A 27,368-nucleotide genomic window follows, 5' to 3' on the forward strand; every position below is an offset into this window, starting at 1 on the left:
CGGTTACAATGAAAAAATAAGTTGCTCTACTGGTTCGAAATTTTACTCTAAAGATAACAGTTTAACGATAACAGTAGATAAAACTTTGTGATTACAGCGAAGTACGTTATACTATCGTTTTACTCATCAATAACTCTATACAGTATTTTAAAAAATATAATGCAATGAAAGCACGATATGCATGGGAAATAATTAAATACTTTGGGTCAATTTACATGCATTACTGTTTGGTAGTGTTGATACTGACAGCTTTATTTTGTCTTTCGTGCTATAGGGCACTTAATTTTGATTATAATCTATGTATCATTTCCATGAAGCAAATGTCCTCATCGACGATTTTTATCTTGAATATACGTATTGTTGACAAAAGTATGTAGGAAACAAAATGCCGGCGCAATGTGTGCATTCGTTGCATTGTGTGTATTTGTGCACACAGTTGTGACGTCAGATAAAAAAAATCCAGTGGATATGCATAAACATGCCTTTCATTAAGAACTGGTTTAAAAAAGAATGTAGTATCCGTGAATAGGCACTTTAATGTGTGTGTGTGTGTGTCAGTTTCTAATTCTAATTTGTGCACATACCTTGCATTTCTAACTATCTGCATTTTGATTTTGCAGATCTGGCTTACTCCCAATATATACACAAAACTTTCGGACCTTTTTTTTTTCATCTTCCCTGAATCTAGTTTCAATTTTCTTTCTCAAAATCGGTATATTAGGTTTATATATAAACAGCTGTGCGTGCTCAGTTCCATTACTACAAGTAATTTGACAGAGCTGGCGCAAGAAGTCCACAGAATGGCAACTCCAAAGTAAGTGTGTTTTTTAATATTGAAATTTAATTTAAAACTGCAAATTATATATAATCACCACACTATTATGCATTCTACTTCATGACACAACAATTGTAGCCGCCATTAATTGAATTACTTTAAAAAAGGAAGTATTAATTAGTTCAATGTATTTGAATGTAGGTGGTTTGGACCTGATGTCGCCTAAACATATAACATTATGTCCCACCCAGTCACATTATCCTGACACCAGTTCTAACACTAACCTCTTAATGCTGAGCGCCAAGCAAGACAGGTGCATGTACCATTTTTAGAAGTTTTGGCATGACTCAGCCGGGTATCGAACCTGCGACCTCTTGCATCCAATGCGGACACTCGAACCACTTAAGCCACCGGAGCGGTAGTTTTCTTGCTTACAACTAAACAAGAGTGAATGTCGAAGCCGTAGCCTCACTTGATATACAGATAAAAATGAGCAGCATTCTCTTTGACAAATCTGTATCGTCAAGGTCCAACAATTTGTCCAATCCCGCTGTAAATAACTGTCAGAATAATGCTGTCATTGCCGTGCCAAGTCCCCATCGGAGCCTCGCACAATTGTCTCACCAGAAACAGTAGAAAACGCTATAAATAAACTTTTCTTAGTTGTTCAGCTGGTGAAATCTGTGGTGCAACTTTTGACTGCACAATAGCTGTGAATCACGTATATAAGTATCAATAGCATTGAATCACTTATATAGGTATCAATAGCATTGAATCACTTATATAGGTATTTTACTGCCCCTCCGTGTCTAAGAACTCATGTTGTTAAAATTGATACGAGTGAAAAATAAAAGTTGATAGTAGTGAAAATGAGTGTTGTTATGGACGATTCGTTCGTAAAATAGATGTTCATGAGCATATTCCCAACAAAATGAAATTCGATTTATGACTTAAGATTAAATTCATATCAGACTGGTTGAAATGTTAATTAATTTCTTTTTTTTTTACTAACGCTTCGTGATTTTATTAGTTTATCTGAAAATTGATGGGTGCTTAAAAAGTCATATAGACACCAACATTTGTCTGTGTATCCTGGCTGCCCAAAAAAGTTCGCAATTGAAAAAAAATTGCGATGCCATCCCCAATTTTAAAAATAAAGGTTTTATCTTTAAACTATCTACAAACTTTCTTTTAAACTCTCTCAATATAACTTTTTGTGATTATTTTGGATTCACTTCATAACACGGTTAGTTCTTTTTACATTTTTATCTATAACTTTGGTAATTAAATTATTTGTGATGTTTTAAAATCCGGATGGTTCTGCTTCTTTTCTGTCACTTTGTTTATGACCATACAGGCATAGCACCATTTAACGACTTCTTATTCAAAACCACCACGCCAATCTTAATAGAAAGCAACCTGGCATGACAATCATTCTGATTTGTACAAATTTTGCCGATCCCAGAAGAAATGTCTGTGTGTGTGTGTGTGTGTGTGTGTGTGTGTGTACATTTGCATGTACATGTATGGCAATCAGAGAGAGAGAGAGAGAGGGAGAGAGATAGTCAAGGTACAGGGGCTTGCAGACTCTTGAAAATGATGCCAAGCCATTCTTGAAAGTTGAAAAAAAAAAAAAAACATTTGCACAACTTTATCTCTAAAGATGGAAAAGAATTTGAATGACTATGACACCAAGTGTCCTGGAAAGGTTCCCTTTCAATGTTGGACACGTGATATTGATCTGCCATCAGATATGGATAAAAAAAGAAAATGTACATACGCCATTTTACATAATACATGCAAGCATCCTACTGACCCATTTTTCTTGGCCAACTGCTCTCGCATGTGACTGTTCAGCTACGATGTCGTAGCTTCAACTTTATTTGTCCACGAGATAGGAGTAAGGGTACTAATATTAGTACTAGTAACTGTTATGCAGCTGTTAGGCAGGGGAGCCAACTTAGGCAATCTTGTTACATAATTGTATCTGGAAAGGTACGGTATTTGGGAAGTTGTACAGAATGGATGGGACACGTAAACTGTGTACGGTAGTTTCCGCTGTTTAAGCTCAGCATTTTAGAGGCAACATTTCCATTTAGTTTCACTATATACCATTATACCTACAAGTGCTGTATCACCCAAAATGAATTTGATCTGAAAGAAAATAATAATGCTGGTGTTTTAAGGAATCTCTATTTGAATGATGTATTAGGGTATAACAGCACATCAGCACAATGATGGCTATATTGTTAAAATCAAAAGTAAAAGTCATAAATATGTAAAAATGAATAATTCCATATAAAAAAGAGGAAGATTAAACATCCAAATAAATGTTAATATGGGGTACCACAATGAAAACAATGAATTGTAAAGGGGTTATAATTACGTAAACTGTATATAAAATATAACCTAAAGCCAAATATTATTTTTAAAAATCCTTAAAATAAACAGAGCATTTGCCATTTCACTGAGGGGTTGGCCCCGACATAGACGACAAACAAATTGCTTATATATTTGCCCTTTTAACTCTACTTTTAATTGCATCTGTATGTCATTTGCTATTAGAGATCCTATTAAATAGGACAGATCAACCTTGTTCAAGTGATTACATGTCTTTGAAAAAAGGGGGAAACCTCAATTTTTAACAACAGCAGATTACATGGTAAGACATTATTAATTGAATATGTTTGATGTTCAGTCCGACAGAGTTGATACCCAACCTTGATGTGAAGGATCCACAGTATGATGGTGTTGTGGTTGTTACAGATAAACCAGAAAAGCTTGTGGGGAATTTAGAGTGTCTGAGAAAACCTGTTGAGGACTATGGGAAGGTAAGAACACCCATTGAAAACTATGGGAAGGAAAGAACACCCGTTGAAAACTATGGGAAGGTAAGAACACCCGTTGAAAACTATGGGAATCAAAAGTACTTATTTATACCTTAAAGGTTTGAAATTATACTGACCTCGAGAATCAGGCATCCTAAAAGCTTTAGAAATCCTGGCAAATTGACGTATGACTGTTTTTTTCATTGATACACCATCTGGAGAGAGAGAGAGAGAGAGAGAGTCTATGAATACTTTATAAGTTAAAAAGTATATCAATGCCTTTGACCCCTTTTCATGTTTTTATAGCTAAGCTGCATGTTTTACTAAACCTGTAATTGAAAGGAGAAATGTATATCCATGCCTCTGACCCCTTTACATGTTTTTATAGCTAAGCTGCATGTTTTACTAAACCTGTAATTGAAAGGAGAAATGTATATCCACGCCTTTGACCCCTTTACATGTTTTATAGCTAAGCTGCATGTTTGAATAAACCTGTAATTGAAAGGAGAAATGTATATGCACGCCTTTGACCCCTTTACATGTTTTATAGCTAAGCTGCATGTTTGAATAAACCTGTAATTGAAAGGAGACAGGGATTATTTCAGTCATGATTATGTGCTTATTTCACAAAATCTACATAAAAAAACAGTGACCTTCATTAGTCAGTTATCTTCAACACAGATTGCACTACATAAAAATACAGTGACCTTCATTAGTCAGTTATCTTCAACACAGATTGCACTACAATAAAAACAGTGACCTTCATTAGTCATTTATCATTAACACAGATTGCACTACATAAAAAAACAGTGACCTTCATTATTCAGTTGTCTTCAACACAGATTGCACTACATAAAAAACAGTGACCTTCATTAGTCAGTTATCTTTAACACAGATTGCACTACAGAAAAAAACAGTGACCATCTCAATCAGATTAACTTGAATCTTTTCCCATTTTGAAACACAAACACTGCTTTTGTTTTCATAATGTTTCCTTTGGCACTTTACAGCATTTACATGCAATTCTAATAATGAGCAGGGCAAGATCTAATTGGCATAAATAATCCCAGAATATTAAGTTTCAAGATATTTTATGATCGAATGGTTATATTTTATACAGGAAAATATTTCAAAAGAAGCGAATAGAATATATTTTTTAAGTTAAATATTTCAAACTGTATCTTGACTGATGTCATGCAATGTACTGTCACAGATTCACATCTTTTTCTCATTTTTCAGTTATTTAAGTCTAATGAAATAGTATTAAATATTTTATTAAATACTTGGTTCTAAACTCTGTTTTCTGATACCAAGCAATCACTTGTTAACATATCTAGTAATCATACATGTATGTGTTTATGTTTTCTATTTATATATTTTATTTATTTATTATGAATAATATGGCTATATCTAGTATTTTTTTAAACCAATGACAAATTAACTGGAAAACACTTTCATATAAATTTGGACAAATGTAAACATAAAGATCTCAAGATATTCTACTATTTAAAAAAAATTCTGGAAAGTACCTGTCGATTTAAAATTCTGATTAACAAATTTTAGCATTATTAGTTGACAAAAGCAATCATTATCATAATCACCAAAATGATGTTGATGCTGGTAATTAGACTGAATAAATAGCTATAAAAATTCGAGTAATTAGGCTGAAAATTAATATTACAGTCTTTACTTTCTTGTAAGATGAGCCCAACTGCATCCTGCAAATACCCAGATCTGCCATCACATAATGCACGGCCAGATCTGGAACTTTGCAGTTTGTTAGGAGTAATCAATAAAACAAACAACATAGACCCTGATCTGCAGTCACACTATACTACATCAGATCAGGATCCTTGTTGTTTGCTGTTTGACCCCTCTTATAAGTGAGTACATACAGTAGTTAGATTAGAAACAAGATTTACAATTTGAAACAACTTCTTTCTTACCAAGTAGTATCACAGAATCAGAGAAAAGTTTAATTAACCTTGTATTTATTTATTTAGATATGTCTCTTGATTCACTTTGTAAAACCTTGTCAGTATTCATCACTTAGGCTTATAAAAACATTTAATTCTTCGAAGATGTTGTAAATAAACTGTTTTTGAGAATAAATAAACAACAGCAACACATAACTTTTATGCTCACTTACGAGTTAGATTCAGCTGCAATCTGCTTAGACCCAGATCTGCCATCACATAATGCTCCCGTTGATCTGGGTCTATACAGTTTGTTAGGGTTAATCAGTATAACAAACAACATAGACTCAGAGCTGCCATCGCATAATGCATGGACAGAACTGGGTCTATACAGTTTGTTAGGATTAATCAGTTGAACAAACAACATAGACCCAGATCTGCCATCTCATAATGCATAGACAGAACTGGGTCTATACAGTTTGTTAGGATTAATCAGCCTAATAAACAGCATAGACTCAGGTCTGCCACCCCATAATGCATAGACAGAACTGGGTTTATACAGTTTGTTAGGATTAATCAGCATAACAAACAGCATAGACTCAGGTCTGCCATCCCACAATGCATAGACAGAACTGGGTCTATACAGTTTGTTAGGAGCAATCAGTTCAACAAACAACATAGACCCAGATCTGCCATCTCATAATGCATAGACAGAACTGGGTCTATACAGTTAGCTAGGATTAATCAGTATAACAAACAGCATAGACCCAGATCTGCCATCACATAATGCATAGACAGAACTGTGTCTATACAGTTTGTTAGGATTAATCAGCCTAATAAACAGCATAGACTCAGGTCTGCCACCCCATAATGCATAGACAGAACTGGGTCTATACAGTTTGTTAGGATTAATCAGCATAATAAACAGCATAGACTCAGGTCTGCCATCCCACAATGCAAAGACAGAACTGGGTCTATACAGTTTGTTAGGAGCAATCAGTTGAACAAACAATATAGACCCTGATCTGCCAGTGCATTATGCAACAGGAGATCAGGGTATGTGCTCTTTGAAGTTGGACCAACTTATAAGCAAGTATATACAATATCTGAAACCAAGGCAAAACTGTATCAAAATGCAAAAGAGATTTGTTAAGTTTTGGTGGCATAACCCATCAGATTCAGCAAAAAGCAGTTGACTTACTCCCCATTTCCATATAATCTACGATCCCATTTTAACATCAATTGACTTCAGTCCCCATTTCCATATAATCTATGATCTTATTTTAACATCAGAGCCCATTTCCATATAATCTTTGATCCCATTTTAATATCAGAACCTACAAGTATCTTCAGTACAGCTAATATAAGTCAACCAAAATTATAAATCAAAAATGCTTTTCCATAAAGTAATGCAACCCTTGACATGTTTTCAAATACATGTATTAGGGCAATGTTCTGAGTTCCAATTTTCACTGTTACATTTACCTGCAACAATTTTTATTGATGTCATTCATTATCTCAAAAAATACTCCACATCTAGTCATCAGTTTGTTTAATCTGACTTAAACTCCGCATGAAACAGTAAGTTTAACAGGCAGTTCTGAAAATGTTTTAGCAATGATTTTGTGATACACACATCTATTCAGTTATATGTTGGGTTCAACTGAAAACTAAATAGACCCATATCTGCTGGTGCATTATGTAAATATGGTGTGTATTAATTAATGCACTATACATCTGAATAGAGTCAAACAGTGATTGGTGAAGATATAGTAATCCTTTATGGTATCAGAATCCATGTTTATTATAATTCCAGGTTCAACATTGGAAATCTGCCAGTATTTTCAGCACAACTGATAAGAATTTTTTGAAAATGATCATAACTGAAGAATGACTTGCCAAAAAGAGATTAAACAAGCCATGACTCATTTAATGTATTTAGGTTATGTCCTCATCTCTGTTTAAAGCTGTTGATACATGTATGTGCAACTTTTTTAATTGTAATTCATTTTCTTGAAAAATAAATAACATCTGAAATTATCGTTTAGAAATTTAATTTGTTTAAGCTAATTTAATAATGTTAAAAGGGAAAGAACAATAGGCATTCCTGAGAAGTCTGAACAAAACATTTCTGAGAATTTCAGCAGTTACATAAATATTGACACTGAAGATAGGTGCTAAATGTGTTATTTTATCACTGTCAAAGTAAAAAAGCAGTTTTCTAGTTAATACTTTCTATTTTGTCCCCAATTTCTACTGTCTATAATGCTAGTTAATGGCAGCACATGTAACTATGTTTGTATTACTATTTTATAGTCTTCATTACTGGATACTAGACTATGTTCTGCAGTGGTATGAGGCTATGTTATTATTATGTGTGATGTGCTGTTGTAGATACATACAATTAATGTTTTTAAAGGTCTGGTCTGTCAACTTTCCATTCTACTGTTTTTGTTGCCTGTTTTATCAGAATAACCTCTAATATTTTTTTCAATTATCAGAAGTAAAATGCAGTTTATCAAAGTGCCATACCCCCCCCCACTCACATGGCAAAGAAAAATGGCAATAAAAAATAACAAATACACCCCCCCCCAAACCCCCCCCCCACAACAAAAAGAAATGGCAAAGGGGACTTGAAATTCGAAAATGTCTAGTTACCAATGATAAACATACTGATAATAAATATTGGAGAAAGTGGCCAATATGAAAATTTATGTTCTAATCTATGGGAATATATCACATGGTTTTCTTAGCAAGTAAAGTATGGTGAACAGAGTTTGAGAGTAGCTAGTATTGCCATGTCATAGTCCCTGAAACCTTAGTCATTTTTTAATCTTATCACATTTAGTATTGCCATGTCAAAGTGCCTGCAACATTAGTTATTTTGTATGGCTACCATATCACATTCAGTATTGCAATGTCAAAGTGCTTGCAATATTAGTTATTTTGTATGGCTACCATATCATATTCAGTATTGACATGTCAAAGTACTTGCAACATTAGTCATTTTCTATGGTATCACATCCAGTATTGCCATGTCAAAGTGCCTGAAACATCAGACATTTGTATGGTACGTGTATCACATTTATTCTGCATTACTTCTGTGTTTAAGACTTTTCATATATTCAATGCCACAACTCAAATATAATTTGTAATTTATATTTTGTATTTTATAGCTTTAAGTACAAAAAATTTCCAACTATTCTTGTCTCCCTGTGTTATAACTCTTTGTCATAACAGAATACATTGAGACTAACAATTTAAGTAAAATCAACAAGCAATTTATTTCTCGAGAATACAAAGTGAAAAATCAAGAGAGACTTGCTGAATAATGTGAATTAAATCTGAAAAATAATCCTAACTATCCTAAGTCAAAAATATAGACTGTTCCTCGTGTATTCCAAAAGTATTGAACGTCCTGATGTACAAAGATGATGCAATCCAGAATGTCTTTGGATGAGTTCACAATAATTCCAACATAATGTGTTAATCAAAGTTCATTCAGCACTTATTCAAATGAATAATTTAAATAATTTCTATTGCATCTGAACACAACTGCTAATTCAGATCAAAAAGGATTCCCACAGAATGACCAAAAACTGGAATGAATTATTTGTTTATAAAAAATCCCTATTTATGCATAATTTACTTGACCTATAATGTGACAGAATGTTAAGATTTCCAACAGAAAAACCTAGTACATGTATAAATGTAAACAAGACTGACCTTGAACATTTGCTACATCAACAAGATTTTTACAACATACAATCTTGAACAACACTGAGCTGTGTCAACATCCTCTTTACAACTTACAACCATAAAGTTAAGCACACAGTATAAATTAAATATATATATAACACCTGAAACTCAGATTTTATTTTCAAGGAAAATTCATGCCATGAGGTAAACTTATGGGCCACTCCCTCCACCAGCATAGGCCACTCCCTCCACTATTATAGGCCACTCCCTAGAGTCCACCATTCCTATGGCCTATCTTTACTCAGAATACTAAATTATTTGTGCAGTCTTTCCTTGCTGGTTCTTGCTCTCTTTCCATGCTTCTTCCCTGGGAATCCACTTGGCAAGGTAATCATCCATCTAAAAGCCACTAGTCTCTAGAGGCCAATTTTGGCTAATCTCCATGGTGACCATACAACACAAAGGTTTGTCTGTATGTAATGAAATAAATGTGTATGTGTGTTGCATAAGTGACTTTGCTAAAGCATTTTTATGTCAATGTCAACTCATTGTAGGACTACACATAATATTTCCCTTTTGTAAATGATTCATTTCCTTCTTTTCAAACCAGGTTGATGACACATACAGCGATGATGTGGTGTTGATACATACCAATGCTGTACCTTCTGGCAGACTGGTAATGTATTAAAATGTTTACCTCTACTATCCTTCCAGAAAGGAAGAATTTGATGAAGAATAGAAAGTTTATTTCAGGATGTGAACAATAGTATAAAATCGAGTTGTTACTTTAATGCCATCTGTAAAAGTTTCATTTTTTGCCAGATTTATATATTTATTTGGTGTTATATCTCTGAGAATTTGTTAATTTGTGAGGGCATTACTTTTTGTAGATTTCCAGAAAATAGCATTTTACAGACGTTTCTCACTGTAAAATGCATCAGTATAACACAATCCCTTTTATTAGGCAGGTCTGGCCATGGACTCCATTAAATGTAATATTAATAATACTATTTATGAGCTTTCCCAAGGGTAATGGGCTGGGAAAATAATTACCTCATTAGTATAGGAATACTAATGAGGTAATTATTTTCATGTGATAATTAACAAAGTGGGTACTGATGGTATGAATAATGATATAAGGCTTTAATGTTCTTCATTATCATCATTTGTTCTCACTAATTTTCAAATAAATTTAAATTACACTATCAACAAGGCTTTTAAATCATCTGTAATATTTTTAATTTATGGCTGGGATGACTGGCATAGTGTACCCTATTATAAGATAACACAGCACACTATTATAATGGATTATTTATCTTTTAGATTTGGTCACCAACAAGACCACTATACTAGGATCATATTCCTTTCAGATTTGGTCCCCAACAGGACCACTAAACAGAGATTATGATGATGTCAGAAGATTTTATGATGCAGGTCTCAAGGGAATTAAAAGGTATTGTACTATAAAGGAATTGGAAAAGTGCACATTTGATACACAGACAAAACTAATTGTGTGTTTTGTTTCAAGTAGGCAGAAAGAATGAGTTTAATATGGCGTAGGAATATGTTGAGGCCATTAGGCTTAGATGTATATTTCTACACCGTATAAATTGAGTTCTTTCCCATGACTTAGAACAAAACACTTGTGCAATGTTGTATTTATTACAGAACTCCCTTTATGTAAGACATTCTTTTAAATTTTTTGAATGTATACATAAAAATATGAACTAAGCATTAGGCATTTTACAAAAGATATTATATGACCCTGTGAAAGATCCCCTTGAGCTTAACCAGGCCTAGGCCCAGATGTATAACCAGGCCTAGGCCCAGATGTATAACCAGGACTAGGCCCAGATGTATAACCAGGACTAGGCCCAGATGTATAACCAGGACTAGGTCCAGATGTATACTGTGCAGCTGCATCATCAGTCTGTCTGCATTGTAGATATGGTGAATCCCTCTTTAGCTTTTAAGTGTTAAATATGTGCTATGGGACATATGAATGAATTTGAACTGCAGTCACAGGCGAATAGATTTTTTTCCTTTTCTTCAAAAATGGGAGACAAGTTTTGGACCACTACTTACTTGGATACTCTCTACTTTCAAAAACATTTCAGGGCAAAATCACAGAATCACAGACTAAGAGTAATTAAAGGTATTCAGTTTATTCAGAAAACTTAAATTTACAGTACTTTCAAACTCTTCATTTTCATGTTTTCATTTAATACAACAAATTATTGATGCATTTAATTTAAAGGTGATAATGTAAGTATATATTTTTAAGAAAAAAAAATTCTGTCTTTTTTTAGCATGCAGACTAGATTTTCTTAGATTCATTTGGGTATATTTTATAAAGAAAATTGTAAACAATATTGTTTTGTTTTCTTCTCTTTATGTCCTAGTTGAACAGTCACAAGAATTTAAAATGTAAAGAAACAGACACTTCCCTGTGTGTGCCCCAGTGATGAAAAAGTCTCAACTTCATTGTAACATGATGTGATTCATCTAAATTTTGCATCACAGTCAAAAGCAGCTCTCTGATATGTCTACATATGTTGCAAGATGTCAGTTTTACCCTCAGATTTAGTAAACAAATTTGATTCCCCAATAAGATTAGTAGGCAAATTTAAATTTGCTCCAATTAAACTTGCTCCCCAAAAAATATTGAAACAAAATCTGCAGAACATATTTGTGAAACCCTGAAGCTGAAATACATTTTGGATATGCTTGGTATATCAGATGATTTACATGTCTCTTCTCCGTGTCATCATTACTGCAAATGGGAATTAAATCAGCTTGGTTTCTCCCTTTCTGTCATGTTTGGTATCATTTTGTACACCATCATTCTTTTAATGTCAATAATGTCAAACATTCTGTCCTAAATATTGTTGTTAAACTCGACTAAGTCTAATTCTTGATGGTCAATGCCACGAAATGCCATGAAATGCCCATAAACTGCTGTTCGCTATTTACACTCCTCTCCCATTATTCCCAACAGCAATGGCCATTTTCACCCAATATGGCTGCATTTCTTAAATTTACAATAGGGTTGACATGTTTGAATAATTTAAAATGTCTAACAATAAATCATTTATAAAATTTTATAAGTGGAATGTTATTAAACATTTCAAATTGTGAATGTAGTTCCATGCTGGCTGTGTGATAAGGATGTTTTAAGTGTTTGATACAGAATCATAGATTGGGTATCTTTATTAAATACCAGATCAGTTGTGTAAGATTTAATGGGTATGTAATAAATTTGATGGTTACACTGTTTACCTGTATGACATAATTACAAACTAGAAGATTATATATATACAATGGTTACTTTGTCCATTTTTATAAATTGAAAAACACTTACTATAACCTATAACAGAATATTTTCAATAAAATTTTTGAAATGTTATTATTTTTAATGATACTGTAATATTTTAGTTTGAGAGAAGAAATAACATAGTAAATAATCACCTTTATCATTACTAATTCAAGAAATGAAATGTAACCATGGTCTTTGGTAGGTAAAATCAATCATAACCTTTAAGACTTAAATTTTCAAATCAATTATATATGTACTTACATGATATTTTCAAAAATGCATATACCGTTAACATAAGTGAACAAAATTATACGTGAATAAAAGAAAAGCTATGAAAATTATTACCAATTTACATACCAAACAATCAATTTGAAGAAAATTTGAGAGAGTTAAATAATTAAAAATTTGGTTATGTTAAATACATAACTGTGAAAAATAAGAATTATTTCAGAAATCACAGCCAATGGATAAAAATTGAACTAATTATATGAAATTTTATGTGGAAAAAAGATCAAAATTATAACACAGTTACAGTTGTTGACACTGAGTACACGAAATCTTGTTTCTGCACAGCACTGAACTGTTAACATAGATGCTTAATATTTAGAATAAATGTGTATGAATATAGCTACCACTGTATTCTGTACAGAGTGATATCAGTACAGTCTTGGCAGAAGTAGAACAACAAATCATTACAGGGTTTCAGCCATACACAATAAAGCCCAGTTGAAACAAAATATATAAATATTATAGTCAATAAAAAAAATATGTAGAATCAGAAAAAATTAAATTGCAATCTCTACAATCTATCCAAAAGTATATTTTTTAAAGCACTAAATTTCCAAACAATACTTCTCTTGAGTAGTGTTCAGAGGTGAATAGTGACATGTTTCAAAATGTGCATTTTCTCAGTATAATAACCAATGTAGTGCTAAGAGCTAGGAACATGAAACTTTTCCATACTTATTCCGAAGATTTCACTGATAAACACTACAATTTAATCAGGGATGGAATAGATATGATTCTGAGGTGTTAGAGATCAAAGGTAAAGAGTTTGCTAATTCTTGTGACATCTAAATATCTGATCCTTCTCCTTTTTGACATTTTTTTCCTTAATTTTATTAAACATAAATTTAGAGAACAATGTTTTATATTTGTTTGTTTTCACTTAATCCAACAGTTTTAAATTTGAATTGAATTTATTTCTATGTCAAAAGACTTTTAAGCTTCTGATAAGAAGGTTCATTTCTCATGCAATTAGGCATACTTCTATTACTGTTATGCTTTGCATTATTAATGAGATGCAATTAAATTAGAAAATATTCCATGATCCTATGAAAAAGAGAAAAGGAATTGTGTGAGTACAGACATTAAGAATGAAAAAAGTAGTCATCACGCAGATAGCTAGAGCAGTAAGATCCATTACATAAAAATAGTAACATCCAAAATCAGTGAGATCAATAATGTAAAAGTAGTAACATCCAAAATCAGTGAGATCAATAATGTAAAAGTATTAACATCCAAAAGCAGTGAGATCAATAATGTAAAAGTAATAACATCCAAAAGCAGTGAGATCAGTAATGTAAAAATAGCAACATCCAAAAACAGTGAGATCAATAATGTAAAAGTAGTAACATCCAAAATCAGTGAGATCAATAATGTAAAAGTAGTAACATCCAAAAGCAGTGAGATCAATAATGTAAAAGTAATAACATCCAAAAGCAGTGAGATCAATAATGTAAAAGTAGTAACATCCAATTGCAGGGAGATCAATAATGTAAAAGTAGTAACATCCAAAAGCAGTGAGATCAATAATGTAAAAGTAGTAACATCCAAAAGCAGTCAGATCAATAATGTAAAAGTAGTAACATCCAAAAGCAGTGAGATCAATAATGTAAAAGCAATAACATCTGAAAGCAGTGAGATCTATGACATAAAAGTAGCAACATCAAACAGTAGTGCAATTAGTTGAAATGTAATGATGTGTTTATTATTTTAGATGAAAATGAGAACATATATAGGATTGTACAAGATGTAGTATACATCTAAGCTTTAAGAAATATTTAAAGTGGACAGCTTGTAAACCCAGTAATTTTACACAATAGAGAATAAACAGTGGTTGGAATCATGGTTGTATTCCAAATTATTACAGAAAACTAACCCCATATGCTGCAAAATTTTGTTGTGGTCACAGTAATGTTTATTGGTGAGTTATTACCATACACAGTCAAGGAGGTGCATAGGAGATAAACATAACAGTCAGTGGCATTTAGCTATCATGCAGTTATCCATGTTGAATACTAAGGTTTTAAGGTCTTTTAAATTTCATGGATATAATTAAGTCTCAGGGTCTCACATAATTCATGGATCAGTTTCCTGGCTTTTGACAACAGTGTGCTATAAAAATGAGAGTGTTATTATATTCATATTTAATCAATTTGATTTTCTTTATATTAGGTATGTGAAAACTGTATGCATATTAAAACTTTGTGGTTTTTAGTTTTAATAAGTCGGTGTGTGATAGTTTTGGTTATACTGCATTTAATATTTTAGTTGCAGTCTTTGAAAAATTACAATTAAATAATGAACAGAGAACATATCAGATAAAATGTACTGTTTTGTTTCACAACTTTTAGAGCCCTGAGTGCTGGATGTAAGAAGCCCCTGTTTGTCAGACCTGTAGATGAAAGTTTTCCTAAGGCTGGACCTGTGGCAATTCTGGGAGCCCTCCAGGCTTTGTATGTGGTAGGTATTATTATATCCATATTCTGCCCCTGTGGCAATTCTGGGAGCCCTCCAGGCTTTGTATGTGGTAGGTATTATTATATCCATATTCTGCCCCTGTGGCAATTCTGGGAGCCCTCCAGGCTTTGTATGTGGTAGGTATTATTATATACATATTCTGCCAAAAAGGAATATTGTTTGTGAGGTAATGGTACTGATGGCATTAATAACTCCCTTCTTAATTATGTCTTTTATTGCAATGGGACAAAACTATAGAATATCTATCTATTATGCACGATGAAAAATCATTGATGGGCCAATATACTCTCTTGAAATATTGTGTATGATTAAACTCAAAGAGAAATGTGTGTTATTTTTTATAAGACTTCAAAACCATTTCTCTCTCTAGATTCAGGGGTTCCAAATAATATTTTGATTGCTGACAGCATGCTTTATAATGTCCAATGTCATGACAAAACCTGGTTGCACCTTGGCAAAAACTACTTGTCTCTAGACAAAACGAATTTTGTCCAGTAAAACTAAACCTTATAGCAGCCATTATTCCTTGCAGCCCTTAGAGATTCGAGAGGATGTTCCCAGTAAGGCCCAGAAAGTGGACTACATGGGTGTCTGGTGTGATGATGACAAGAGGGTCACAGATGAAATCCAGATTAACAAAGCTTTGGAAATAGGACGGTATTTACTTGGACACATTATATGCAGTGCTCAAAGAAAAAACATTTTTGATGCAGGCCAGGGCTGGTGATTATAAAAAAATCAGAAGCCCTGACTCAAATTCCACAAGCCCGAATTACAATTAAATGTATCTGTCCAGTGCAGGTAATATCGCTTTATCAACATGAATCAACTGTGCGAAAATCAAACATGTGCTTATTATTTTCTTTCAATCAGTCTGTTCCATGGCTAAATCATACTAAAAAGCATAAATTAATTAACAAATCATAATGTTCATTCAGAGTGTCGATTATGTTACATACAGACGGTCTCCTATTTCAAAAGACATGGTACACTGAAATGACACATACTGATGTATTGTTTGCTGTATGTACCACAAATTAATTGCATCCCCCTACCCCATTGTTTTGATGGTGTGCTTAACAAAGCAAAACTCCGTCAACCAAGAGATCTGTAAAATAGTTTTGCTTGCTTTGGTTCCTAAATCACCTTCAAAAGTTATTCAGACTTGAAAACTATTCAGACAACTGAAATAATCATGCTTTCTGTTTTATATATATATACAGAGGGTAAACTCCATCTTCAAAGAAACATTGCAAACATTCGTAAACTCAGGTCCATAATCTTTAATACAGGTGGCTTAAGCATCCTCATTCAAGGCAGCGATGTGTAATAAAATTTGTTCACCTATACGCATCTAGCATCTGTGTGATTTACATATATTGGGTTGTTCCATTTGATTTTTTTTACCTACACAAATTAGCACAATGGGCTCACTTAGTGTAGTCTTAAAACACACCACACTAGCTATTGTGAGCCAGTTTGGTAAACCATGCAATGGTGGTTTATACCTGACCTATTTGCCATTTAATTGCTTTTAATTAAACTTTAAAAGGATAGTTTTACGCCAGCTCCAGTCATGACTGCTTACTGTTTATACATGTAACATGCAACAGGCATATTCTTAGGTGTTTATTTTTTGTTCTACTTTCAACGATTAATGAAAATCATATTTTTCAAAATATAACTGTGTCAGGTGTTTTGGGAGAAAAATTGTGTTTTTAGCACGACATGCTCTGTTATGGCAGGTCATAATCTTGAAAATAAATTTCTGCATTTCGTCAGTGTGATTGAAGCTTTCTCAGGTAAATTTAAATTTTTCAACAAGCCTGATGGGCTCCACACCAATAACACAAGAGAAGCCCAATCTGAAATTAGAGAGGCCCCAGGCACTGGGCTATCTGATTTTATGTGCACTGATTATAAGCCTATTTAACTACAGACAGAAGAGGAATAAAGTATTATCTATAATGACAATAGTCCTCTGAGCCCGGTCTCTAAAGTGAGCCAGCCAAATTAGTATATACTACTGCCCTACTGTTTTATGATCATGTTCTTGTTAATATGGCCCCCCCCAGTAGTAGAAATGGATACAGTATATGGTTTTGCTTCTCTGCATCCATGATATCCAGCCTCTGAACACATATAGATCCTGAACCCATTTTAAAGTATGAATTTAAAAACAATTCTAGATCTGCATCCATGAGATCCAGCATCTAAACACCCATACATCCATCTTGAATCAATTTTAGCATGAAGGCACAAAACACTGCTAGACTTAGTCATGACATTTTACACACTTTATTATGGGCAGAAGTACAAATGACCAAATCAGATTATCAGATCATTACAGCAGTTATAGATGACCAAATCAGATTATCATATCATTACAGCAGTTATAGATGACCAAACCAGATTATCAGATCATTACAGCAGTTATAGATGACCAAACCAGATTATCAGATCATTACAGCAGTTATAGATGACCAAACCAGATTATCAGATCATTACAGCAGTTATAGATGACCAAATTAGATTGTCATATCATTACAGCAGTTATAGATGACCAAATTAGATTGTCAGATCATTACAGCAGTTATAGATGACCAAACCAGATTATCAGATCATTACAGCAGTTATAGATGACCAAACCAGATTATCAGATCATTACAGCAGTTATAGATGACCAAATTAGATTGTCATATCATTACAGCAGTTATAGATGACCAAATTAGATTGTCAGATCATTACAGCAGTTATAGATGACCAAACCAGATTAGCAGATCATTACAGCAGTTATAGATGACCAAACCAGATTATCAGATCATTACAGCAGTTATAGATGACCAAACCAGATTATCAGATCATTAAAGTAGTTATAGATGACCAAATTGGATTGTCAGATCATTACAGCAGTTATGGATGACCAAATTAGATTGTCATATCATTACAGCAGTTATAGATGACCAAACCAGATTAGCAGATCATTACAGCAGTTACAGATGACCAAATTAGATTGTCAGATCATTACAGCAGTTATAGATGACCAAACCAGATTAGCAGATTATTACAGCAGTTATAGATGACCAAACCAGATTATCAGATCATTACAGCAGTTATAGATGACCAAACCAGATTATCAGATCATTAAAGTAGTTATAGATGACCAAATTGGATTGTCAGATCATTACAGCAGTTATGGATGACCAAATTAGATTGTCATATCATTACAGCAGTTATGGATGACCAAATTTGATTGCCAGATTGTTTCAGCAGTTACAGATGACAAAACTGGATCATTACATCAGTTCTACATGAACAATAAGATTGCCAAATTAATACAGCAGTTATGTATGACCAAGTTAGATTGTCAGATTGTTACAGATGACTTAACTAGATTGTTGCATCATTACAACAGTTGCAGATGACCAAATCAGATTGTCAGATCATCATAAGCAGTTTTAGATGACCAAATTAGCTTGTCTGATTAATACAGCAGTTATAGATGACCAAATTAGCTTTTCAGATTAATGCAGCAGTTATAGATGACCAAATTAGCTTGTCAGATTAATACAGCAGTTACAGATGACCAAATTATCTTGTCATATTAATACAGCAGTTAAAGATGACCAAATTAGCTTGTCAGATTAATACAACAGTTATAGATGACCAAATCAGATTGTCAGATCATTACAGCAGTTATAGATGACCAAATCAGATTGTCAGATCATTACAGCAGTTATAGATGACCAAATCAGATTGTCAGATCATTACAGCAGTTATAGATTACCAAATCAGATTGTCAGATTAATACAGCAGTTAAAGATGACCAAATTAGCTTGTCAGATTAATACAACAGTTATAAATGACCAGATCAGATTGTCAGATCATTATAGCAGTTTTGAAGTTCAAACACTTTAGAAGAATAGATCTGATGCACCCTCCTGCATGTCATAAGAGATAACTAATGAAGGAAACCTTTCTGGCCCTGGGATGCACCCTGTGTTAATGTTCCAGCAAAGAAGTTCTTGGACATTTAGCAATAAATTATTAATTTTGCCTTAATCTTCTATTTTGATGCTGTTTTGGGATCATTAAACTTACTCTGTACTATTTAGCCAAGATCATTAAACCCATATATATACATACATGTACTTTTTAAAATATTTGTTTGGGCATATAAATTTTCTAACAAAATTGTTTCTGCAAGTTAATGCAAAATCCACTTGAGATAGACAAACAAAATATTGCAAGTTTATTTACATCCAAATACAAAATTAAATTTCAGGCACTTTAACCTACCCATATTGGTGAACTTCTTGAGAGGCAAAATTTAAATCTGACCAAACAACATTAATTGAACTGCTGGCCACTGTTATTGGCCTGCATGGATTTAATACTACTAGTGTTGTTTCATGTTCATTTTCAGTGTTCCAAAACACAAATTTTCTTATTTACAGAATTGTGGCTCGTGACATAGGAGGATCTGACCCTGAGAGAATGGCTGCCCCCAGAGTGCAGGAGTATGTTGAGAATATTTTCAAGGACACATGTATCAAGGTATAAGAGTAAAACTACATTTAGCCAGACACTTTTACCTATATCATGTTCTTTTTCATTCTCCATGACCACAAAAGAAATATAAACTAAGTTTGGGGACCACCAGGCCACTGGTGGATGCCATGCAAGATAAGTCCCATAGAATTATGAAGTTAACATTGTAGATATTTAATTGTCTAGAAACTGCATTGCATTTAATTTAGCGTGAAATCACATTTTTTATGCCACTGTTATAAATATATCAGAATTATCAGATTCATGATATAATAATGTAACAGATTACTAATTGACAACATGAATGTTTATATAGATATGATGCAGAATTGTATGCCATAGTTATGAGTATTTGTCTTTAAAAAATATGCATTCACATTAATAACTTATTTGAAAATTTTGCTGCCATTATTAAATTTGTGAAAATGTCATACTTGTTAAAGTGCTGATGTAGACAGTAATTAGAATGATCAGTGATGAAGAGCTGATTGTTTAAAAGAAATACATGGTTGTGTTGAGAACTCTATATCTTGATGGAGCTGAGTTCATGTGGGTTGCTGTTCCCCCTCCTTTACTAAATCTACCAGTTCATTGCTTTGGTTATGCACTTCCATTTGGGAGGAGAGAGTTTTGTAAATTGCCTATTAAACTGGTCCATGTTGTACATTGGGCACTTGTATTACAAATGCCTTTAGTTGTAGGATAGGGGATTTTCAATTCTCCCTGTGTTTGGTGGGTGATGTAGCATGTGGTGTTTGTTCAGGACTCACCTAGCAGGATATCTGTCATTGGCTGACAGTCACACAGTGGAATAGGGTAGCTAAAACTATTTCCAAAGTTTGGTGATTATTCAGTACTTGCTTACATGAATATTGACAGCTGAACACTGGAATAAGTAAACAGAAAGCCATGTGACAAGAGCTGGCAAAACTGGAAAAGACTTGGAACTCTTGTCACCAACACGCTTATCTTGGTTTGATTTCTGCATCGATAGCATATAAATTGGGAATATATTCTGCAGTGACCTACTCAAATCTGCATTTTTTACATAATCATTTGCATACTTTACTCAATATTTTGCATAATTTATATAATATTTTGAATAATTTCATAATATTTTGCAAAAGTGGTAGCCCTGCCCAGTGTTTGGTTGATAAGTCATCAGATGTTAAATTGACCAATCAATGATCCCAGTTGTCAACAGACTAGTTAGACTGAGAATCAACTGACTCTATGTAGTTAACATAGTACCACTTGTTTGTCTGACACCTGGATATTTTTACTCTGTCATGTGTACAAATTCATCTTACAACAACCTTTATATTTATGGTCCTTTTTCAGCAAATATTTTTAGTTACTTTAAAGGGCTACTGAAACATATGCATGCAAATCATTATAAAAAATCTTTAATATTATAACCATTGGTTCCCTGATCGATAGACAGAGGATGGTCAGAAGGCCAGTCATACTGTGTGTTTGTGTGTGTTGTGGATTTTTAATATAGCTTTAACAATTTCAAGACAGTCTTGTCATTACAATGTCTGCAGATTGTGACAGTTTATAGTGATGTCTAGCACAGGGGCCTCATGCCACAGACATGTAGCATCATGTCCCACCTAGTTAAATTATCCTGACACCAGGCCAACCAATCCTAACACTAACCTCTTAATGCTGAGTGCCAAACAAGGCAGCTGTTAGTACAATTTTTTTATAAGTCCTTGGTATGACTCGAATGGGGTTTGAAACTGGGACCTCCCACATCTGGGACAGATACTCTTACCACTATGCTACCTGAGCAATTAATGTAATTGTTGGCAGAGTAAAGTCATTAGGTCAGTCATACAGTAATTGTAGGCAGAGTAAAGTCATTAGGTCAGTCATACTGTAATTGTAGGCAGAGTAAAGTCATTAGGTCAAACTGTAATTGTAAGCAGAGTATAGTCATTAGGTCAGACATACTGTAATTGTAGGCAGAGTATAGTCATTAGGTCAGACATACTGTAATTGTAGGCAGAGTATAGTCATTAGGTCAGACATACTGTAATTGTAGGCAGAGTAAAGGCATGAGGTTAGTCATACTGTACTTGTAGGCAGAGTAAAGTCATTAGGTCAGTCATGCTGTAATTGTAGGCAGAGTACAGACATTAGGTCAGTCATACTGTAATTGTAGGCAGAGTATAGTCATTAGGTCAGTCATACTGTAATTGTAGGCAGAGTACAGACATTAGGTCAGTCATACTGTAATTGTAGGCAGAGTAAAGGCATGAGGTCAGTCATACTGCACTTGTAGGCAGAGTATAGTCATTAGGTCAGTCATACTGTAATTGTAGGCAGAGTACAGTCATTAGGTCAGTCATACTGTAATTGTAGGCAGAGTACAGACATTAGGTCAGTCATACTGTAATTGTAGGCAGAGTAAAGTCATTAGGTCAGACATACTGTAATTGTAGGCAGAGTAAAGGCATGAGGTTAGTCATACCGTACTTGTGGGCAGAGTAAAGTCATTAGATCAGTCATACTGTAATTGTAGGCAGAGTACAGACATTAGGTCAGTCATACTGTAATTGTAGGCAGAGTATAGTCATTAGGTCAGTCATACTGTAATTGTAGGCAGAGTACAGTCATTAGGTCAGTCATACTGTAATTGTAGGCAGAGTACAGACATTAGGTCAGTCATACTGTACTTGTAGGCAGAGTAAAGTCATTAGGTCAGTCATACTGTAATTGTAGGCAGAGTATAGTCATTAGGTCAGTCATACTGTAATTGTAGGCAGAGTATAGTCATTAGTTCAGTCATACTGTAATTGTAGGCAGAGTAAAGTCATGAGGTCAGTCATACTGTAATTGTAGGCAGAGTATAGTCATTAGGTCAGTCATACTGTAATTTTAGGCAGAGTATAGTCATTAGTTCAGTCATACTGTAATTGTAGGCAGAGTACAGACATTAGGTCAGACATACTGTAATTGTAGGCAGAGTATAGTCATTAGGTCAGTCATACTGTAATTGTAGGCAGAGTACAGTCATTAGGTCAGTCATACTGTAATTGTAGGCAGAGTATAGTCATTAGTTCAGTCATACTGTAATTGTAGGCAGAGTAAAGTCATGAGGTCAGTCATACTGTAATTGTAGGCAGAGTAAAGTTATTAGGTCAGTCATACTGTAATTGTAGGCAGAGTATAGTCATGAGGTCAGTCATACTGTAATTGTAGGCAGAGTATAGTCATGAGGTCAGTCAGACTGTAATTGTAGGCAGAGTACAGACATTAGGTCAGTCATACTGTAATTGTAGGCAGAGTATAGTCATTAGGTCAGTCAAACTGTACTTGTAGGCAGAGTATAGTCATTAGTTCAGTCATACTGTAATTGTAGGCAGAGTAAAGTCATTAGGTTAGTCATACTGTAATTGTAGGCAGAGTACAGTCATTAGGTCAGTCATACTGTAATTGTAGGCAGAGTACAGACATTAGGTCAGTCATACTGTACTTGTAGGCAGAGTAAAGTCATTAGGTCAGTCATACTGTAATTGTAGGCAGAGTATAGTCATTAGGTCAGTCATACTGTAATTGTAGGCAGAGTATAGTCATTAGTTCAGTCATACTGTAATTGTAGGCAGAGTAAAGTCATGAGGTCAGTCATACTGTAATTGTAGGCAGAGTATAGTCATTAGGTCAGTCATACTGTAATTTTAGGCAGAGTATAGTCATTAGTTCAGTCATACTGTAATTGTAGGCAGAGTACAGACATTAGGTCAGACATACTGTAATTGTAGGCAGAGTATAGTCATTAGGTCAGTCCTACTGTAATTGTAGGCAGAGTACAGTCATTAGGTCAGTCATACTGTAATTGTAGGCAGAGTATAGTCATTAGTTCAGTCATACTGTAATTGTAGGCAGAGTAAAGTCATGAGGTCAGTCATACTGTAATTGTAGGCAGAGTAAAGTCATTAGGTCAGTCATACTGTAATTGTAGGCAGAGTATAGTCATGAGGTCAGTCATACTGTAATTGTAGGCAGAGTATAGTCATGAGGTCAGTCAGACTGTAATTGTAGGCAGAGTACAGACATTAGGTCAGTCATACTGTAATTGTAGGCAGAGTATAGTCATTAGGTCAGTCAAACTGTACTTGTAGGCAGAGTATAGTCATTAGTTCAGTCATACTGTAATTGTAGGCAGAGTAAAGTCATTAGGTTAGTCATACTGTAATTGTAGGCAGAGTATGGACCATACATCGGTCATACTGTAATTGTAGACAGAGTACAGTCATTAGGTGAGCCATACTGTAATTGTAGGCAGAGTATAGTCATAAGGTCAGTCAAACTGTACTTGTAGGCAGAGTATAGTCATTAGGTCAGTCATACTGTAATTGTAGGCAGAGTACAGACATTAGGTCAGTCATACTGTAATTGTAGGCAGAGTAAAGTCATTAGGTCAGACATACTGTAATTGTAGGCAGAGTAAAGGCATGAGGTTAGTCATACTGTACTTGTAGGCAGAGTAAAGTCATTAGATCAGTCATACTGTAATTGTAGGCAGAATACAGACATTAGGTCAGTCATACTGTAATTGTAGGCAGAGTATAGTCATTAGGTCAGTCATACTGTAATTGTAGGCAGAGTAAAGTCATTAGGTCAGTCATACTGTAATTGTAGGCAGAGTACAGACATTAGGTCAGTCATACTGTACTTGTAGGCAGAGTAAAGTCATTAGGTCAGTCATACTGTAATTGTAGGCAGAGTATATTCATTAGTTCAGCCATACTGTAATTGTATGCAGAGTACAGACATTAGGTCAGTCATACTGTAATTGTAGGCAGAGTATAGTCATGAGGTCAGTCATACTGTAATTGTAGGCAGAGTATAGTCATTAGGTCAGTCATACTGTAATTGTAGGCAGAGTACAGACATTAGGTCAGACATACTGTAATTGTAGGCAGAGTATAGTCATTAGGTCAGTCATACTGTAATTTTAGGCAGAGTACAGTCATTAGGTCAGTCATACTGTAATTGTAGGCAGAGTATAGTCATTAGTTCAGTCATACTGTAATTGTAGGCAAAGTAAAGTCATGAGGTCAGTTATACTGTAATTGTAGGCAGAGTAAAGTCATTAGGTCAGTCATACTGTAATTGTAGGCAGAGTGTAGTCATTAGGTCAGCCATACTATAATTGTATGCAGAGTATAGTCATGAGGTCAGTCATACTGTAATTGTAGGCAGAGTAAAGTCATTAGGTCAGTCATACTGTAATTGTAGGCAGAGTATAGTCATTAGGTCAGTCAGACTGTAATTGTAGGCAGAGTATAGTCATGAGGTCAGTTATACTGTAATTGTAGGCAGAGTATAGTCATTAGGTCAGTCATACTGTAATTGTAGGCAGAGTAAAGTCATTAGGTCAGTCAGACTGTAATTGTAAGCAGAGTATAGTCATTAGGTCAGACATACTGTAATTGTAGGCAGAGTATAGTCATTAGGTCAGACATACTGTAATTGTAGGCAGAGTATAGTCATTAGGTCAGACATACTGTCATTGTAGGCAGAGTATAGTCATTAGGTCAGACATACTGGAATTGTAGGCAGAGTAAAGGCATGAGGTCAGTCATACTGCACTTGTAGGCAGAGTAAAGTCATTAGATCAGTCATACTGTACTTGTAGGCAGAGTAAAGTCATTAGGTCAGTCATACTGTAATTGTAGGCAGAGTATAGTCATTAGGTCAGTCATACTGTAATTGTAGGCAGACTACAGACATTAGGTCAGTCATACCGTAAATGTAGGCAGAGTAAAGTCATTAGGTCAGACATACTGTAATTGTAGGCAGAGTAAAGGCATGAGGTCAGTCATACTGTACTTGTAGGCAGAGTAAAGTCATTAGGTCAGTCATACTGTAATTGTAGGCAGAGTACAGACATTAGGTCAGTCATACTGTAATTGTAGGCAGAGTATAGTCATTAGGTCAGTCATACTGTAATTGTAGGCACAGTACAGTCATTAGGTCAGTCATACTGTAATTGTAGGCAGAGTACAGTCATTAGGTCAGTCATACTGTAATTGTAGGCAGAGTATAGTCATGAGGTCTGTCATACTGTAATTGTAGGCAGAGTATAGTCATGAGGTCAGTCAGACTGTAATTGTAGGCAGAGTACAGACATTAGGTCAGTCATACTGTAATTGTAGGCAGAGTATAGTCATTAGGTCAGTCAAACTGTACTTGTAGGCAGAGTATAGTCATTAGTTCAGTCATACTGTAATTGTAGGCAGAGTAAAGTCATTAGGTTAGTCATACTGTAATTGTAGGCAGAGTATGGACCATACATCGGTCATACTGTAATTGTAGACAGAGTACAGTCATTAGGTGAGCCATACTGTAATTGTAGGCAGAGTATAGTCATAAGGTCAGTCAAACTGTACTTGTAGGCAGAGTATAGTCATTAGTTGTCATACTGTAATAGTAGGCAGATTATAGTCATTAGTTCAGTCATACTGTAATTGTAGGCAGAGAATAGACCATACTTCAGTCATGCTGTAGTTGCTGACACTGCAAGTCTTAGACTTTTTGTTAAAGTATTTTCTAATTTTTGCAAAAAGTATATCCTCTCAACTATTTATCATTAAAATCCTGAATAAAAATCAGAGCACTGATATAATTTGGTTCTTTCCAGTTTCTATAACATCCAAATAGACAATTTTTTGAAATGTGGTACATATTATTTTACAGATTGATGTAATGCCTAACCCATTTTACAGAAATATGTAATATCTAACCCATTTTGCAGATTGATGTAATGTTTAACCCATTTTACAGATTGATGTAATGTATTACCCATTTTATAGATTGTTTAATGTATGACCCAAAGTTATTATCTGGTGAATATTGTTTTACAGGTTGATGTAATCTCAGATCCAGAAATATTTAAGAAGAAATATCCACTGCTAGCTGCAGTTAACAGAGCTGCAGGATGTAAGAAACTTTATATTATTGTTTGCTTATTCATTGTGCAGTAAAACCTGTCTTGAAAGCCCACTCTTATGTGAGACCACCTGTCTTGAGAGACCTCATTCTGAATGCACATATTTATTGATTCTATAATGTTATGACCTGTTTTGAGAGACCAACTGTCTTGAAAGACCAAAATTTTCTGGCAGAAGGAGTGGTCTTTCAAGAGAGGTTCTACTGTATCATATGTATTACAGTGTAAATATATAGGTATCACACTACCAGAAGTAAAGCTATAATTCTTTCAACCCTCTCATTATTAAAGCAGAATCACACTTGTAATGTGTTCTTGACAGCAGTAATTTTAAATGCCATTGATGATGAAATAAGCTTTAGCAGATCTTTAGAAAGCCAGATAAAGAAATGTAATAGACCATGAAATAAGTGTTGGTTTGCAATGTATGTACAAGCAGTGACTTTAATCCAACTGTACAATACTCTTTGGGGGAATCTACACTATTAGGCATAAATTGTTTATTTAAATGTTAATGATTTAAACATGATATGTAACAATAAGTAAAGACTAAAAA

At 34.2% G+C, this 27,368-nt stretch overlaps 1 protein-coding gene across 1 annotated transcript; it reads left to right on the top strand.

Annotated features, from left to right (window-relative positions):
* Positions 1–674: 674 nt before the first annotated feature.
* LOC149794913 (putative aminopeptidase W07G4.4) lies at positions 675–26,861 on the top strand. The gene is made up of 8 exons (XM_089964554.1): positions 675–814; positions 3,474–3,606; positions 9,829–9,894; positions 10,589–10,671; positions 15,171–15,279; positions 15,830–15,954; positions 19,755–19,854; positions 26,727–26,861. The coding sequence occupies exons 1-8, from the start codon at positions 801–803 to the stop codon at positions 26,844–26,846; spliced, it is 750 nt and encodes a 249-aa protein (XP_089820680.1). The 5' UTR covers positions 675–800; the 3' UTR covers positions 26,847–26,861.
* Positions 26,862–27,368: the final 507 nt, after the last annotated feature.

This window comes from Sinohyriopsis cumingii, chromosome 7 (genome assembly GCF_028554795.1).
Source record: "Sinohyriopsis cumingii isolate HCF-2022 chromosome 7, ASM2855479v2, whole genome shotgun sequence".
NCBI classification, from domain to species: domain Eukaryota; kingdom Metazoa; phylum Mollusca; class Bivalvia; order Unionida; family Unionidae; genus Sinohyriopsis; species Sinohyriopsis cumingii.

Bases quoted from the DNA above. Each gene is read 5' to 3' on its own strand.
- LOC149794913 (XM_089964554.1), top strand. The intron at 3,607-9,828 runs GTAAGAACACCC...TTTTCAAACCAG, and splicing joins CTGTTGAGGACTATGGGAAG to GTTGATGACACATACAGCGA. The intron at 15,280-15,829 runs GTAGGTATTATT...TATTCCTTGCAG, and splicing joins CCCTCCAGGCTTTGTATGTG to CCCTTAGAGATTCGAGAGGA.